A 15885-nucleotide genomic window follows, 5' to 3' on the forward strand; every position below is an offset into this window, starting at 1 on the left:
CTTCAACAAGGTAACTAGATCAAGTTTTGTGCAATTCTCTTTGATTAGAGCAGTGTCTTCTCTTGTAACTTGTTTCCATCTTGTTGGATGATTTACAGGTCAACTAGAGTCATGGCAATTGCATTTGTTTATCAGAGTAATCTAACATGGATCCACTTTTGACAGTGTTGTTCATTACCGTTTAACCTACTTCCAACCCAATTTTCATTCACATGATCTGCATTATTACCCCTAACTCCTTCACAACCACATTCTCTCTATATTTATTATATAAGCTGTACACTGATCAGGTGAATATAATCTTTATCCATCTCTAAAAACTTTCAAATGGAGAAGAAAGGCCAGCGTAGTACACATGACTCCTTGCTGACTCATCACCCGGTTCTCTGTATCATTGCCTTGTCTATAATTTTCATAGCGATTGACCCCTTTAACATTAGTCCAGTCGGTGGTCGTGAGTTCAAACCCGTGAAGCATGAGGTAGCTCCATACAAGCAAGTCATGGATAACTGGCCGAGAGACAACCTTAGCCGACTAGGCCATCATGGGAAGCTCGAGTTTGTGGACGAAGTCTTTGGTCCAGAGTCATTAGAGTTTGATAGTTTAGGCCGTGGTCCATACACAGGATTAGCTGATGGAAGAGTGGTTAGATGGATGGGTGAAGCAATCGGATGGGAGACATTCTCCGTTGTAACATCAAAATGGTAAACGCTTACTCATCAGTTTCATGATTGTTTCTTTCAGTTTCTAGGTGTTAATGTTGTGTGTTCATGGAGAATCAGGTCAGAGAAGACATGCGCAAGAGGTGTGGATTCAACAACGAACAAGCAATGGAAGCACGAGAAGCTGTGTGGGCGACCTCTTGGTCTGAGATTTGATAAAGAGAGTGGAAACTTGTTCATTGCAGACGCTTACTATGGTCTACTAATGGTTGGTCCTGAAGGAGGGGTAGCTACGCCTTTAGCTACTCATGTGGAAGGGAAGCCTATACTCTTTGCCAACGATCTTGACATTCACAGAAATGGCTCAATCTTCTTTACCGACACAAGCAAAAGATATGACAGAGCGTAAGTTTTCATAATAACAAAAAAAAAACATTCTGTTTCTTTGCATTTTGGGTTTGATATGAAGAGTTAAGACTGTGTGTTTTTGTAGGAATCATTTCTTCATATTACTTGAAGGAGAATCAACAGGGAGGCTTCTTAGGTATGACCCACCTACCAAAACAACACACGTTGTGCTTGATGGTTTGGCTTTTCCCAATGGCATTCAACTCTCTAAAGACCAATCTTTCCTTCTCTTCACAGAAACAACTAATTGCAGGTATAACCATATAAACAACTCTTAAAACTCAAGCAAAAGTTAGAGTTCAATGTCATGGGTGTAGACTCGATGTTTCTTTATGTATCTGGCAGGTTAGTGAAATACTGGCTGGAGGGTTCAAAGAGAGGTGAAATTGAGGTGGTGGCAGATCTACCGGGATTCCCAGACAATGTGAGAATGAACGAGAAGGGTGAGTTTTGGGTTGCAATAGACTGTTGCAGAACACCGGTTCAAGAGGTTCTTGCAAACAATCCTTGGATAAAGAGCATCTACTTTCGGTTGCCTATACCGATGAAGCTGCTAGCGACAGCCATGGGGATGAAAATGTACACTGTGATATCGAGATTCGATGAGGATGGTAAGGTCTTGGAGGTTCTGGAGGATAGACACGGAAAGGTAATGAAGCTTGTTAGTGAAGTGAGGGAGGTTCAAGGGAAGCTTTGGATTGGAACAGTGGCTCATAACCATATTGCCACTTTGCCTTATCCATTAGCACTGAATTAGTGAACAACAACTTTGATGTGTAGTTCTTAGCTTCTGGAAGGATAAAGATAATTATAGATATAATATGATGATTAGACAAAACCATCTACCTGTAACTAAACTATCTTTGTTTTGTCATTGAAGAGTGTCGATAGAGTACGATGTCGATATAACAAATGGAAAATGTATTACTAACAAATAATAATATCTAAGTCACATAATTTGTACAGCCTAGTTCATGAGACACAGGTAGAAGTCCCTTGTGTCGTTGTCTGGTTCCGGACCAAAGAAGCTCATTGCGACATCATCACTCGGCAACACTTTCTCTTACAGCCAATATGTAACATAACAGTAGCTAAACTCAGTACGTTGTGCATCTACAAAGGAGTAGAAGAAGACAGATTAGACTTTGATCAGATGCCAAAAGAGCGAGGAGAGTGATTATTACCAGTTGAGATTATGAGCGAATGTGGAGCTAAGTCTCAAGGCCCTTGTCCAGTCGAAGCATTTGATGGCAGTTGCTGCCGTTGCTGAATCTGTTGAAGAAGGTTAGCCGCAAGCTGTAGAGTCGACTGATATTGCTGGCTCTTGTCGTTCTCACCATCTGATGTACCTTGACCAGCCGCAAGCTGTGGCTGCTGTTGTGTTGGTGGTGGCATCGCAATTTGAGAATGGGAAGGATTTTCGTTATAAGCTTGATTATTTGTCAGACCGTGATAGTTACCTTGCTGATAACCCTGATAACCAAGCAAACCAGGGTTCGCAGCTCCAGGGACCGATACGTAGTTTTGGTTAAGCATGGGAGTTTCATGCTGAAACTGAGCTTGATGTGAACCTTGAGAGTACATGGAGTAATTATCCGATGGTGGTGGAGGTAACGCCGCCTGGTATTGCATACCACCTTGTACCATTCCACCAGAGTAGCTCGGTGTGCTTGACACTGGAGGATAATGCACCGGAGGAGGAGGCAGTTGCCCCACCGGATTGTACTGATTGCCTAATTGTTGAAACGAGTGATTTGATGAGTCAGAAACCGTTGATTGATCTCTATTCCAGGCTTGTGATGGAGCTTCTCCATTGGATAATCCGACGGCTTGGTGACTTTCTGGTTGAGAATTTGTTGGGAGCAAGGAGGCAAGAGTGGCTATTAGCTCAGGCGTTAGACTAACCCCGGATTGAGGCGTTGCAGTGTTATGTACAGCAACAGGCTTCATTGGTTCCTGTATACCCCAGGCTTGATCTTCCCTAGCAGCGTACAAACCGTGATTGGCACTGGCAGGCGAATCTCGAGACTGATCCATATAGTGTGGAGGAACGGTATGAGATTCTTGTCTATACGATAAAGCTGCAGGAACCGGTGGTGGTGGCAATTTGAGAACAACACCGTATAGCCTCTCTCGACCGGATACTTTGAGCACATCAGTTAAGAAATCTGATGGTGGAACCAAGAATAAAGTGGTTCCATCATCTAATTTGGCAACACCTGCTCTATTCTTTGAACCAAGATATTGGAGAAATTCAGTATAAGACGCGAAGTCGTGTTCGCTGTCTGGTAAGAAGAAAACGATTTCAAATCCAATTGCTTCGGTATAGTGTTTGGCAAGCATATCCAAACCCGTTCGTGCTGAACAATTGACCATCTCAGGGCTATTAACCATTCCAAAAACCGATAATCAGTAATCCATTCGGTACATGTTATCAATGAATCGAATCAAACACTATGCAAAATTCATTTTCAGATCACAATAAGATAACTTCTAATCTATGAACTAAAACTTATCCTACATAAGTGAAGGCAGAAAAGGCATGAAAATGTTACTCACAGTTCAGATTCAATCCCCTTTCCAATAGGTACACAACGAGCATGACAAACAGGAGTTCCACCTTTGGCTATGACTCCTCTCCAAATGAAATCAGTATCAGGGAAACCACGGCCTGGTCTACGTCGATATGTCCTATCCAACCCAGTGATACGATCATCTACACCCATCGGAGGAAAAGCATCTACAGATCCATCTCTACGAGTTCTTTTAGGTTCTCTTTCCAACTGAGCAGGATCATATCCTTCCCAAGAACCACGGTTTGACCGAATGGGTAACCTTCTACTTGGTACGGGAGACGGGAGTATTCCAGCTCCACTAGGAGATGACCTTCTCCAGCTTCCTTCGTTGCCAACCACATCGCCATATTCTGGACCAAAACGTTCCATGCTACCTCGGAAGGGCCTCACAGGGTCAAGAACCACACTGGAATGTGGTGACGATATGTACGGAGGATCACTGATGAACATCTCAGGCCTTGACCGTTTGACACCAGAATAAAAACCGGTATCATCTCCCCGTCCAGGGGGAATATTATCGTTTTGGTACATGATTGTGATTCTTGGATCGTTGAATAACCTTCCCTGTAGTCCTTCCTTAGCACAGCGAGCTTCCTCAATGCTTCTAAATTCCACAAGTGAGAAATGCCTTGATGGATAGCTAACACATCTCTCAATCTCACCAAAAAGAATCATGGAATTGTGCAGCAGTCGTTCGTCTATCTGAACAGAAGGAGGGTACCCAATCCACAGAACGTTACTTGCTTGGCCATCTCCAGATGAGTGAGTATACTGCTGTTAAACATATAAAAATTTGAACTCAGGAACTTGGCAATCCCAGAGCTTTCTAAACTATAAACATGAAAGCCGATAAAGGATTGTACAGATCACCAGTAAAAGGCTAACCTGGTGCTTAGCACCCAAACTGCCATCCCTGCTATCTTCGGAGCCAACCCGTGGTTCCTACAGAGATAAGAATGTCACGTAATTTCAGAGTCATTAAACAGATTCTACAACATAGATATGAAAAAGATAAACGCAGAAGAAATAAAAATGGAATTACGTGACACAGTAGATATAGAAAGCTTCTAGTCATGGCAGTCTTATACAAATCATGAAACCTAACGCACTCAGTAGAAGCTTCTAACAAAATGATTACTGAAGCTTATTCTAATGTAAAAGCAAAAAAAAAACGACAAGAGGCTGCTTACTTTTCTTGGCCCTTGTGACCGAAGAAAATCAACTCGCAAAAAGCTACCACCTAGTCGCTTCCCGTTCATGGTCTTTGCCTGTACAGCACCGTCCACGTCAAAATAGTCAATAAAAGCCGTCTTGCGATCCTTAAGAAACCTGAAACTTTCGATTTCCCCAAATTTCCTGAACTCTGCCTCGAGTACATCCTTCGGGACACTCGAGCTGATTCCACCAACCCAAAGACTCTTACAAGGTTTTGCCTGTACACAAATAATTTCCATAAGAAGCCAATAAAATACATCTTTAACAACATCCAGAAGTGGCTTTCCTGGTTGTCATGAAGAGAACCTTTTTAAACACACATAAATCACTACAAAACAAAATCGGTTACTAATTCATAGATTGTAGTAATAAATTCACATTTAATTATTCCCATAAACACACAACATGACTTGAGGAGAATCATTTCCATAAATAGAAGAGAGCTATGTCCTCTGTGTTGATCATATTTCAAATTTTGGCACATTACTAAATAAACCAACCCCTTGGACCCCACTAAGATGAGCAGAAAGCAAAAGATGCTGGCAAGTCTTTCATGGTCTACGATAACCAAAAAAAACCTCCCACCATGTTGGTAGCGTTACTGTTACAAATCTCTGATGACTAGAGGAACTACAAAGATCACTTCCAAATTTACATCTCAAACACGAGAAACATTTTGCAGAATCTGAAAACTCTGGGATTCACCAAGTCTAATCCGAAGGATTAAGATACTAATTACGTTTCAGAAACTTGAACGCATTTGAAGTTCATAATCAATCTTTATGAGATTAAGCATTATAGCAAAACTGTTATCCATAAGAAGAAGCAATCATTTGTGGATCCACAAATCAAGCATACGTGGCACTCATGATCTGTGAAATTCCCGATCTAACCACTAACAAGAGACTGTAGAGATGAGAACGAACCGGTCGTGCGAATTCGATTTTAATGCGACTCCCGTTCAGATTGGCGCCTTGAAGAGCTTCCTTTGCAGCTACGGCTTCCTCAACGCGCCTGTAGTAGATAAAGGCGAAGCAGCGGGAAGAATACGCGGTGAGCCTGTCGATATCGCCGAACCTTCCGAACAGATCGGCGAGATCGGATTCGGTAGTATCGGAGGTCAGACTACCGACCCAGAGATTGGTGGATTGGAATCCAGATCCGTCGGGTTCACGGCCTCTTGAAGGCTTCATTACTGGTGCCATCGGGAAGAAGCTTTTACACGCGAAGGTCCAGTGATGAAGAGGCGTTGGGAGGTTGAAGAAATGAATATGAAACGACGGCGTTTTGAGGGAATAAGAAGAATCTTCTATTCGTTAATTACGTTTAAATTTAAGCTCATTCTTAGCTTATATCAATTATTTATCAACCCAATTTTTTAGTACATAATCCATTTATTTAGGCTTACTATTCATTTGAAATAAATCAAAACCATATAGAAAATTAATGTGAATGCTTCTTGTTACTAACCACATTAGGCAAAATACAAATCCAGGTCTTGAAAAGAAGAGAAGAGTCTTGATTCAAAAACTATAATCTCCAAATAAAAAAGGTCTCTTAAAACTTCAACACTGGTCGGTCGCATTGACATATGTCCCAGACTTGAAGAGATGTTCAAAGGTCTTGCACACTCAAACCTGAAATGAACAAACCTCAATAAATAAACAAACTCAACAACTTCCAAAAATTGAGACTATACTAGTGCATATTATGCAACAAGCCTATATAAGGTTAAGATATCATTTCAAATGATTAACTTACTTCGCAAAACCTAGCAACCCTATATATGGATCAAGATATCAAAATCAAACACAGTTAAATGATGAAATTACTTAGTAAGACGCACATGCCGATTCTACCAATGTTATGATATAAGTACCAATGTTATGATATAAGAGGGAGGAGGTTGATAGCAAATGTGAAAGGAAAAATAGGGAAGAGATTAATTAATTTACCTGGAGGAAGAGACTGCTTAAGCTTATCAGCCTTCTCTTGGTCGAAGACGCAAAGTGTGTAGAGGTACCTCGAGCACCTGACCTTGAACTTGACAATATCCTTGCTTCTCTTGATCTTCACTGACCTCGCATCCTTCCTCCTCGCGGTCAGAAGGAAGTCCTTGATCTCGTGGATTTGCTTAGGCTACACACGTATCAAAACACCATTTTCATTCAATACAAACTAAAATTACTAGAAACCAAACAGGAAACCGCACAATAATATTATTACAAGACAACCTAGGAAACAGCGATGATATAAAAGGCTAATACAACAGTCTACTGTAATAACGATAAGAACATAAAGTACCATTCTCGCTTCTTCTGATGTTGTCGCTGCAACTTAGAGAACACACAGTGTCGGAGAAGAAATACCCAAAGACAGCTCTAAATATTTTCTTTAAGAAGCGAAACCCTAGCTGTGCCGTGTATTCGAATTTCCAAATATACCCCTTAAGCCCATTAATCCGTAAATTTCGCTATTGGGCCCAAATTAATATCCTTATTTCCTTTTAGATACCTTTATTATAGTTTAATTACTCTTTTAACCCCAAGTGTTTTGTTCCCATATGATTTTCAACATCGCGCCACTAAATATATATTTTCCCGCGCCACTGAAACCTCTTCAACTTCTTCTCCAAAATCAAATAAAAACCCTAACCTCTCTCTGTTCCTCCCTTTACATCGCTTCTCTCTTACTTGATTGTCTCCGTCTCTTAGTTTGATTTCGAGGGAAAATTAAATTAAAAAAGAAGAAGATGTTTTATTCGCATGTTTACTTGGCTCGGAAGGGTCCTCTGGGAACGGTTTGGGCCGCCGCGCACTTGCAACAACGCCTCAAGAAGTCTCACTACACCGCCACCAACATCCCCAAAACCGTTGGTTCGTGTTTCTTACCCATAAAGTTCGCTCCTTTAATTGCCCCCTTCACTGCTTCTCTGTAAAAGTTTCAGACTTTTCGATAAAAGCAGAGGATTGTTGATTAATTTTGTTTTTTTTTTTAATTGCAGATCTTATAATGTTCCCGGAGGCACCTTTGGCATTGAGATTGTCGGGTCATCTTTTACTTGGTGTTGTCCGAATCTATTCAAAGCAAGTTGATTATCTGTTCCGTGACTGTGCTCTCGTCACTTCTTGGTTATCCAAGTCTTTTGTTTCTACTCAAGTTGATTTGCCTGAGGATGCTAGACAGGCTCCCGTTGAGTCTGTGACTTTGCCTCAAGCATTGAACTTGGACGACTTCCAATTGGATGATGACACGCAAGAAGGGTACCCCCATCTTCTTATTTTTTTCACTTTCTATTGAAGCTTGTTCTGTTTCAAAGATCCCATCTTTGGCTTTGGTATTAATACTTTTTTATTATCTTCTTGTGATTAATAGTGAATATGATAATCATCTTAGGAGTCAGGAAGATATCACTCTTACAGGTACTTTTGTTTTACTGCTACTTATTTTAGGTGTTAGAATAATTAGAGGTGTTTATGATGTTGATGTTGATTATGCAGATCAAATCCCCACTGGTGTTGATCCTTATGTTGCTATAACATTCGATGATGTGAGTTTCCTACTTGCCTTCTTATGATTATGAAGTTGATTTTGATTACTGGTTGTTGAAAGAAAGTTTTGTATGTCTTTCTTACAGGACCTCAGTTCAGGACCTAGCCCAATGGATGTTGAGTGAGTCTCTTTATAAATTTTTGATTTCATCTACTTAATGTTCAAAAAGTCGGTAGGAGACAGTTAGGCTCTTTATATGGGACTATTGATTAGGTGGACACCTAAACTGATTTTTTGAGGGTTGGTCTAGAATTGTTTTTATTTGTTTATATCTGATATGCCGACTAGGCTTATTTTTAGAACACTTGCATCTACTACCCATATGTTCAAGGATATGCGTTTTTTAATGTGGTTACCTCTTCTTTGTGATATGAGCAGCCAAGCTACAGAGCCTGTTAGTGCGCATCCTGGTGATACTGATGTTGAAATGACTTTTGAGACAGAAGTAAACAATGAGCGAGGAGACTTCAATGTTGGTCGTAACGACACAGAGGAAATCCCTGAGTTCCAGGATCCTAGACCGAGTAACTTGACGGAACCGCTTAATCTCAGTCCAGAGAGAGGCAATGCCAATTCTCCTGGAAGTGTTCCCGAGGTTGAGATAAGGCGTGATGCTGCTGCTGCTCACGGTTTAAGCCCTGCGTCCCATTTACCATTCGCTACAGAACACACTGAACCTTTAGATGAAACTATGAACGAGAAGGAACCCAGTATCCCTAACCTTGATGATGAAGTGTTGAGTTCTAGAGGACAGGCGTTTGAGCTTCGCTCAGGATCTCCAGGCTTTGCTGGTTTTGAGGAAGAACGTGATAATTTTGGTGAGTGAACATCATAGTTTGATAACTCTTTGCTTATCTTATCATTTATCTGATATATGATTTTGTTTTGATGTTCAAGTCCATCCATCACCTCAACTAGCTCTTCAGCCAACTCCACCACCTCCTCCTCCTGCACAACAACCAAGGCCAAGGAAGAGGAAGCATTTTGATAAGGTCACAGTATTAACTAACAGGTAATAAATAACCTTTCTACTGGCTTCATGTGACTTTGATTATTTCATTATACTGATAATAAAATCTTTTGACAGGATCATGAAAGAGAGGCTTGAGGATCCTAGTGATATTCTTCGTAAGAGAAAGAAGATGCCTTCCTCTAAACTAAGTATGTGGAGAATGAATAACCAGGCAAAGAAGGATCAAATCTTCAGTGAGCCCTTGCTTACAGGTAAATTTTCAATGATTCTTTCTTTTGTTTTCTAACGGTGTCAGCTTATTTTGACTGTCTATGACTATCGGCAGGCTGTTCAGATGCTCTACGCAGTGTCTTTGATAAGGACTGTGTATCTTCAAAGCCAAATCTTGCTGTTCCTAATGAAAGTGTTCCAGAACCTGCACCTGTATCATCTCCTACTCGTGAAGCTGAAGCTGAAGTTCGCCCTACCTCTTCAGTTCCTCAATCTCCGATTCCTGATTCTACTCATCCAGACACTACACTTCAGCAGTCTCCGGTTCGTCAAACTGAAGATATCCAAGACTCTGCAGGTCCTCAATCCGCGCGTGGAGAGTCTGTACCAAGAGAAGCACAATCTCCACCGCCATTTAATGATGATGACACAGGAATCGAACGCTTCAGAGATGGTGGTTACACTGACTTCATGCCGTCGCCACCTCCTAGGTTTTCACCTTCTAGTAGAACCGATGACTTCACCACTCAGACTAGTAGAGCTTGGGAGACGGAATCTTATAGAACAGAGCCTTCAACTTCCGCATATCGAGATGATATGCCTGGACTAATGAACTCAGGGATCTCAGCTATTCCCGAAATGGCAGACGAGGTTTGTCTCACGTTTTTTACATGTTTGGGTTGGACCCTTCTTGGTTCTTTGCTAATACCATTTGCCTGTGTCATTACAGGAGCTTTATTTCCTGGATGTAGGTGGCAACACTCCGGTGAGATCACCAGCTAGTCAAGATTCTGATGCTTTGACAGGGAGAACAAGGTATAAAGATCCCATAGTCCATTTAGCTTTAAGAGCCGAATGTTTCTCAACTAACATGTAACACATTCACTGAACATTGCAGAGCCTTGGCTCAGTATCTTAAAGAACGCTCTTCGAGTGGTCCCTCTTCAAGCTCTTCTTCAGGAGATCTAAGTTTGGGAAAGATCTTGGAGGGAAAGACAAGGAAGCTAGCTGCTCGAATGTTCTTTGAGACACTGGTAATAAATTCCTCAATACGGTTTCTTACTTCTTTTTTTTTATGTCAGCATTGCCTCTTTACTGAGACGATTTGCTTTTGGATTGCAGGTGTTGAAGTCTAGAGGACTTATTGATATGCAACAGGAGCAACCTTACAGCGATATCACTCTGAAGTTGATGCCTGGCCTTTTTTCAAAGGTTCAACAATGAATAAACAATGCTCACTGGATTTTATTTATTTGTATATTAGCATAGATTCTAGACAAGGAAGTGGTCATCCTCAGTTTGTTGATCCCAAGTTTGTATGTTTGGAAGAAATAATTTTTTTACATTAAAACGAAAAACGAATTTCCTCAAAAAAAGTTGTCAAAAACGTTGTACGCATACATAGACTCGTGAATCTTTAACTCTGCAAAATCCAAAGACGACCTACCTGTTTTAAGCTTGTTCTTCTTTTATATATATTTAGTATGACTATTGTTTCTATAAAGGAAACTAACAGTTATTGGTGGAATCTATCTTAGTCATCATTCTTTAGTGGGCAGGACCATGAGATGAACTTCTTTGGCTGAAGTTCTCATCATGACTTTGAATCTCTTCTGGGATCTGGTTCTGCGTCGTGGTTTGATTCTGTATCTGGGACTGAGTGTGGTTCTTGATCTTGATTACCTGATTCTGATAAAAGCTATGCAGTTAGATATGAGGAAAAGCAAGATTACCAAAACGCAATAAAGTTAGACTTGTGTGTGTTGTGTCAGTTTCAGTAAACATGTCAAGCAACTAACCTTGTACATGTATTTTTTACGAAGTTTCATGGCTGTGCGTATGCATCTTCTAACTCGAATTGCAAGCAGCTTGTCATTAAATATCTGCAAATATCTCAAACCAATAAGAACAGTACAAAGTCCTCAACTACAAGCACTGCAGAGAAGAAGGCTCAAAGATGCACAATTGCAGTGAAAAAACATCATACCTTGATCATGTCATCAATGGACCGAGCTTCCTTCATGATCTTGTGCCTATTCATAATCAAGATCGCTGCCACACAAAAGACTGGAAGAGGATCATCTCCCTTTTCAAAGGATGAAACAACAGAAGAAGAGACATGTGTTCTTTCGTTCCTAGACCATAAGCTTCTTGTCAAGCCACAGAAATTATATGAAGATGATGCTGACTTCATCTCAGTATCGTTGTCGTCAGACATAGGACCAGTCTTTGGCAATGGACCACTTCTTGGCAGTAGACTGCTTATGTACAACAGGCTGCTCTTTGACAATGGTCCGCTCTTTGACATTCTGTCGCTGCTCCTCGAAGTTGGTTCACTAGTTGTACTGTTCCTATGTCCATCATCTATCTTTGGGTCCCCTATCTCAGCTTCTGATTGTCTAGGAAGCTGAATCACCAACGGCTCCAAGCAATCATTCTCCAGAGTTTCAGCAACAGAGGCATTAAAATCAGCAGCCCACATCATCTACAACAGAAGAATACATTTGCAAGAGTTTTGAATCTTATAAGTAAAGACAATTAGATCCATGATTCTCTCTTTGACCAAGCTCTTATTATCATGAACATAATTATCATAGTTTCAACAGCTAAACCAAATTCAATATATGCAGTTATGTGAAGATGAACTTGTTCTACAGTTACACTAAAGAACCTATTGCTTCCTTGGACTATACACTAAAGAGGCAGAGAATGAGCAAGAACAGAACAAACAAAATAAGAAGTACCAACCTCCCACATCCTTAGAGCCTCATCAAAAGACAACTCCCTTCGGAACAACACTAACAGCATCCGGAAGGCAAAGTGAAGGCTTTCAGCACCAATACGAGATATGTGAGAAAACATTTCTTTATCTGTCAGTTGCAATATATGCCACAATGTTTGCAATTGATCCATCACTCCCGTTGGTCCTTCCATCTGGAAATTTGCACGCTGCAGTAATAAAACCACATGAGAGAACATCAAGTTACAGCTAGGAAACAAACATTTGTTACATATCAGGAATCATTATAATACCGTTCTTCTTATGAGCATCTCAAAGCACCAAAAAGCGTCAGCATTATCTTCAAAAAGAACCACAAAAGGAGACACCAAATCGCTCATACCTGTCATCAGTTAGTATCCTACATCAGTATGCATGACCTCATAGAGTGTCAACTAATAACAAGTTAACTCAAGAGAGATGTGGAACCTTGGCAATAACCAGTTGCAGGATCAACCCAAGCATAGACAGCAAGGATATCAGACATTCTTCCTAGATTTCTCGGATCCTCGTAGAACTCAAGGTGTGTATCTGTCCTTACCACATCCACAACTGTTTGAAAACAAAAAATATATCATTGATCCCTCAGAGTAGTGACCATTAAAAACATAAGAGACTATACACAACTAGTACCTATTCGGTGCAATGTCCAAAGCCATTCAGACATCCGATCTTCCGTGACAGTCCCACCACGAGAAGGAGTCTCCTTTGCTGATGGCACTTCAGGAACATCTGAGATTCTCAAACCATCAACTATCTCCACCGTGGAGCCAGAATGAGACAGCTGTTCAACTGACTCAGGATGCACCACTTCAATCTCTGAGTGAATGGATGCAGATCTGTTGTTGTTATAAGAAGACTCTATAACAAGATCTGCGTTCTTATCAATTCTAAAACTGTGCATTCCCTCATCCTCAGATCTTAACTCACTCCGAACTGAAGCTTCCTCATCTGGAGTAGAAACCCCTTTCTTATCTAAACTACTCCTCCCAAACAAATCTGTGACTGCTAGAGAGGGGAAGTCAAAAACACCATCCGCAACAAAAGGAGTGCTTTCAGGACTTTCTCTTCCACTTACTATGTCAACTGACTCACTAGAACTTCCTCTTCTATGGCCATGAGATGTGTCAGTGTCGTTATTACTCGAATCACCACCGTGGTTTTCAGTTTTCTCATTATCATTTACAGAAGCTTCTGTGCTTCCATCTGTAGATTCCTTTACAACTTCCTTCTTGTATGATTTTCGCATGTCCATGACTTTGGATCCAACAACATAGGCAAGCGAACCAGTTCCCACGCTCGAATGCATCATCTGGCATTGCTTCAGCAGATCATTGTATCGTTCTCTGCATGAATGGTAAAAGAGAGAGCATCAAACTAAGAAGTCTCTCTGATGACAACATAAAAAAGCAAACAAACAGACTGTCCAACCTTCGAGCTTCCCTGAGTTGACTACGGTACTCAGAGGTGCTGCTCAATGCGTAACAGCCAAGGAGAAACTCCCAAACTTCAGCTCTTATTGATGGGTCGATCCCCTAATAACAAGAAACAAGGGGGATGTAACGAAAGAAGAAAGTGTGAATGCTACAAAACTCATCTGAAAACAAAGGAAACATTACCCCCAAGATAATTAATTTGAGCGCCTTGTGGAAACCAAAAACCTTTCCATCACAATCGAAAAAAGCCCTCCACTTCTCTGGCTTAAGCATCTTGCCTATCTGTACAATCAACACAGTAAACACATTGAATCATCTTGCTGCAGGTGGGAGCAAAACTACAACATTAGTACATTATTATACTTTCAGCATGCAACACACAATGGGTTCTGAAACTTTCAAGACATAAAAGGGAGAGGGATACTTCTTACAGATAAAAGAAGCTGTATCCCTGGTTGTGAAAGACAAGGTTGGCTTAGATCCCGGACTAAAGAAGCCACTTTTTGCAAACTTACCACACCAGCTTTCCCACAAGTCCATTTCTTTCCCTCTCCACCACAAAGCATCAGTAATCAAACGGAATCATCCGCTAGAACCCAACCCCAAAAGCACCAAATAAAAAAAAACCTGCAACAAGACAGTAAATTATCAACATATGAATACAGCCAATAATGAAAGAATCATATTGTCATAGACAAGCAAAAAGAGTGATATAAGCAGTGATGAATGTATATGAACCAACCAACCAAACACGAATCTAGAAGGAGCCAAACAAAATCAGAATCTAACTCTCGTTGATTCCAGATATTAGAGCTTGGAAAGGAAAAAACTTTGGGGTCATACCAATCCACAAACATGAATCAGAGGAGAAGTAATGAGAGATCATTCGATCTAGACACAAAAAAAAAAGTAGATTGGAATCCCACAACAGAAACAGGTGGAAGAGCTTAGATGTTACAGAAACATTCATCGAAATAGAATAAATCTAGTGCCTTTGGATGCAGTTATATCATCCTAAGATAAGCAATGCAATTAACAAAAAATGGCGAATGCATCGATGCAGAGAGAGAGAGAGAGAGAACCTGTTAATTAAAATGTTTTATGGAGGATGCTCTTCACCGATCGCCATTATTCCTTTCTCCGTTTATTTATCTCTCGTCTCTCGTTGTCTTTCTTTTTGTTTTTCTGATGAAACAAGTTTATGTTTCTTGTCTCTTCTCTCTCTTGTCTCCTGTCTTTTGTTTTGTCGTCTCTTTTCTCGCAAAACTTTCTCCTTTTTCTTTTTATTTATGTTGACATTCAATTTAGTCAAATGTAATTTTACACTCATGATGATCCATGAAAATAAGCCAAAACATTAATACTAATATTTCCACTCAAGTGTGATAGTGATACATGAATCTCAACAACATAAAGAAAGTATGTGAGCCCCTACTATTATTATCACTCAAAAATTAACATTAATTGTGGTCCGGTCCGGTGGATATGCCATGCATGTTACTTTTAGATCTGAGCAAGTGTTCCACTTAAATGCATTTTTTCTTTAATTTATCTTTCAGGAGATATATATGTTTTTGTCTTCTAGTTGGTTAAAAACTTGTTGATACACATAACGGGCCTAAATGTTCCATATTTGGGCTTAAATGGATATGTTTGGGAATGTTATAGAAAACTCAACTCAAACCTTCTGGATACACTTATAATGTGTGCTCCAGTCCTCTAGCTAGAGAAGTTCCGGAGGCAGCAACGGGTACCTTGATACAGGTTTATAGCATATGTATTATAACCACAGTCATATATATAAACCACATATCTCACGTAAAGACAAAAGATCTTTGTAATTGTTGTGGAGTTGAAGATGTATATGACGACATAAAGACACAAAGATTGCATTAGGCTTCAAACACAGTTGTAGAAACAGATATTTTTTGGTTAATCAGTATATATTATGGTTTGGTGTGTTTATTTTCAGTCCATCTCAAACTCACTTTAATATATATATATTAATGATATAAAACCTGAAAATATAGAAGGATTTGTTTCAATGTATACTGATGCAGCCCATTTATGACGC

General features: G+C 40.2%; 5 protein-coding genes across 6 annotated transcripts; 2 read left to right on the forward strand and 3 right to left on the reverse strand.

Moving 5' to 3' along the window:
- The first annotated feature begins 72 nt into the window (after positions 1-72).
- LOC106368330 (protein STRICTOSIDINE SYNTHASE-LIKE 13-like) lies at positions 73-1960 on the forward strand. The gene is made up of 4 exons (XM_013808258.3): positions 73-704; positions 783-1067; positions 1156-1323; positions 1416-1960. The coding sequence occupies exons 1-4, from the start codon at positions 328-330 to the stop codon at positions 1825-1827; spliced, it is 1242 nt and encodes a 413-aa protein (XP_013663712.2). The 5' UTR covers positions 73-327; the 3' UTR covers positions 1828-1960.
- Positions 1920-6138, reverse strand: LOC106368328 (flowering time control protein FPA). Of its 2 annotated transcripts, none has more exons than XM_048741281.1 (6): positions 5788-6138; positions 4837-5079; positions 4532-4588; positions 3630-4420; positions 2255-3453; positions 1920-2183 (listed from the first exon to the last, which is right to left on the reverse strand). In XM_048741281.1, exons 1-5 carry the CDS (start codon positions 6064-6066, stop codon positions 2289-2291), a joined length of 2535 nt encoding a protein of 844 aa, XP_048597238.1. In that variant the 5' UTR covers positions 6067-6138; the 3' UTR covers positions 1920-2183; positions 2255-2288. The 2 variants fall into 2 exon arrangements, with proteins under 2 accessions (XP_048597238.1, XP_048597239.1); XM_048741282.1 differs by having other exon boundaries at positions 3630-4417; positions 5788-6137.
- Positions 6139-6282: 144 nt separating this feature from the next.
- Positions 6283-7290, reverse strand: LOC106365037 (60S ribosomal protein L38). The gene is made up of 3 exons (XM_048741284.1): positions 7166-7290; positions 6817-7000; positions 6283-6498 (listed from the first exon to the last, which is right to left on the reverse strand). Exons 1-3 carry the CDS (start codon positions 7166-7168, stop codon positions 6476-6478), a joined length of 210 nt encoding a protein of 69 aa, XP_048597241.1. The 5' UTR covers positions 7169-7290; the 3' UTR covers positions 6283-6475.
- A 192-nt stretch (positions 7291-7482) lies between these two features.
- Positions 7483-10973, forward strand: LOC106368326 (sister chromatid cohesion 1 protein 3-like). Its single transcript, XM_013808254.3, has 12 exons — positions 7483-7737; positions 7866-8124; positions 8237-8283; positions 8362-8411; positions 8499-8533; positions 8792-9231; positions 9311-9425; positions 9501-9637; positions 9712-10247; positions 10327-10412; positions 10495-10630; positions 10719-10973. The coding sequence occupies exons 1-12, from the start codon at positions 7614-7616 to the stop codon at positions 10818-10820; spliced, it is 2067 nt and encodes a 688-aa protein (XP_013663708.2). The 5' UTR covers positions 7483-7613; the 3' UTR covers positions 10821-10973.
- Positions 10918-15000, reverse strand: LOC125578484 (small G protein signaling modulator 1-like). Its single transcript, XM_048741283.1, has 11 exons — positions 14893-15000; positions 14243-14436; positions 13995-14093; positions 13807-13910; positions 13009-13721; positions 12805-12927; positions 12630-12718; positions 12345-12545; positions 11584-12081; positions 11396-11479; positions 10918-11285 (listed from the first exon to the last, which is right to left on the reverse strand). The coding sequence occupies exons 2-11, from the start codon at positions 14375-14377 to the stop codon at positions 11145-11147; spliced, it is 2187 nt and encodes a 728-aa protein (XP_048597240.1). The 5' UTR covers positions 14378-14436; positions 14893-15000; the 3' UTR covers positions 10918-11144.
- Between the last annotated feature and the right edge of the window lie 885 nt (positions 15001-15885).

Source organism: Brassica napus, chromosome A9, assembly GCF_020379485.1.
Source record: "Brassica napus cultivar Da-Ae chromosome A9, Da-Ae, whole genome shotgun sequence".
NCBI classification, from domain to species: domain Eukaryota; kingdom Viridiplantae; phylum Streptophyta; class Magnoliopsida; order Brassicales; family Brassicaceae; genus Brassica; species Brassica napus.

Bases quoted from the DNA above. Each gene is read 5' to 3' on its own strand.
- LOC106365037 (XM_048741284.1), bottom strand. The intron at 6,499-6,816 runs GTAAATTAATTA...TGTTCATTTCAG, and splicing joins TAAGCAGTCTCTTCCTCCAG to GTTTGAGTGTGCAAGACCTT.
- LOC106368330 (XM_013808258.3), top strand. From the start codon at position 328: ATGGAGAAGAAAGGCCAGCGTAGTACACATGACTCCTTGCTGACTCAT. The intron at 1,068-1,155 runs GTAAGTTTTCAT...GTGTTTTTGTAG, and splicing joins AGCAAAAGATATGACAGAGC to GAATCATTTCTTCATATTAC. The intron at 1,324-1,415 runs GTATAACCATAT...TGTATCTGGCAG, and splicing joins ACAGAAACAACTAATTGCAG to GTTAGTGAAATACTGGCTGG.
- LOC125578484 (XM_048741283.1), bottom strand. From the start codon at position 14,377: ATGCTTTGTGGTGGAGAGGGAAAGAAATGGACTTGTGGGAAAGCTGGT. The intron at 13,722-13,806 runs GTTGGACAGTCT...CCATTCATGCAG, and splicing joins CAACTCAGGGAAGCTCGAAG to AGAACGATACAATGATCTGC. The intron at 12,719-12,804 runs GTTCCACATCTC...AACTGATGACAG, and splicing joins TGCAACTGGTTATTGCCAAG to GTATGAGCGATTTGGTGTCT.
- LOC106368328 (XM_048741281.1), bottom strand. From the start codon at position 6,066: ATGGCACCAGTAATGAAGCCTTCAAGAGGCCGTGAACCCGACGGATCT. The intron at 5,080-5,787 runs GTTCGTTCTCAT...ATTTGTGTACAG, and splicing joins AAATCGAATTCGCACGACCG to GCAAAACCTTGTAAGAGTCT. The intron at 4,589-4,836 runs GTAAGCAGCCTC...TTATCTCTGTAG, and splicing joins GGTCACAAGGGCCAAGAAAA to GAACCACGGGTTGGCTCCGA.
- LOC106368326 (XM_013808254.3), top strand. From the start codon at position 7,614: ATGTTTTATTCGCATGTTTACTTGGCTCGGAAGGGTCCTCTGGGAACG. The intron at 8,125-8,236 runs GTACCCCCATCT...TGTGATTAATAG, and splicing joins GATGATGACACGCAAGAAGG to TGAATATGATAATCATCTTA. The intron at 9,426-9,500 runs GTAATAAATAAC...ATCTTTTGACAG, and splicing joins GTCACAGTATTAACTAACAG to GATCATGAAAGAGAGGCTTG.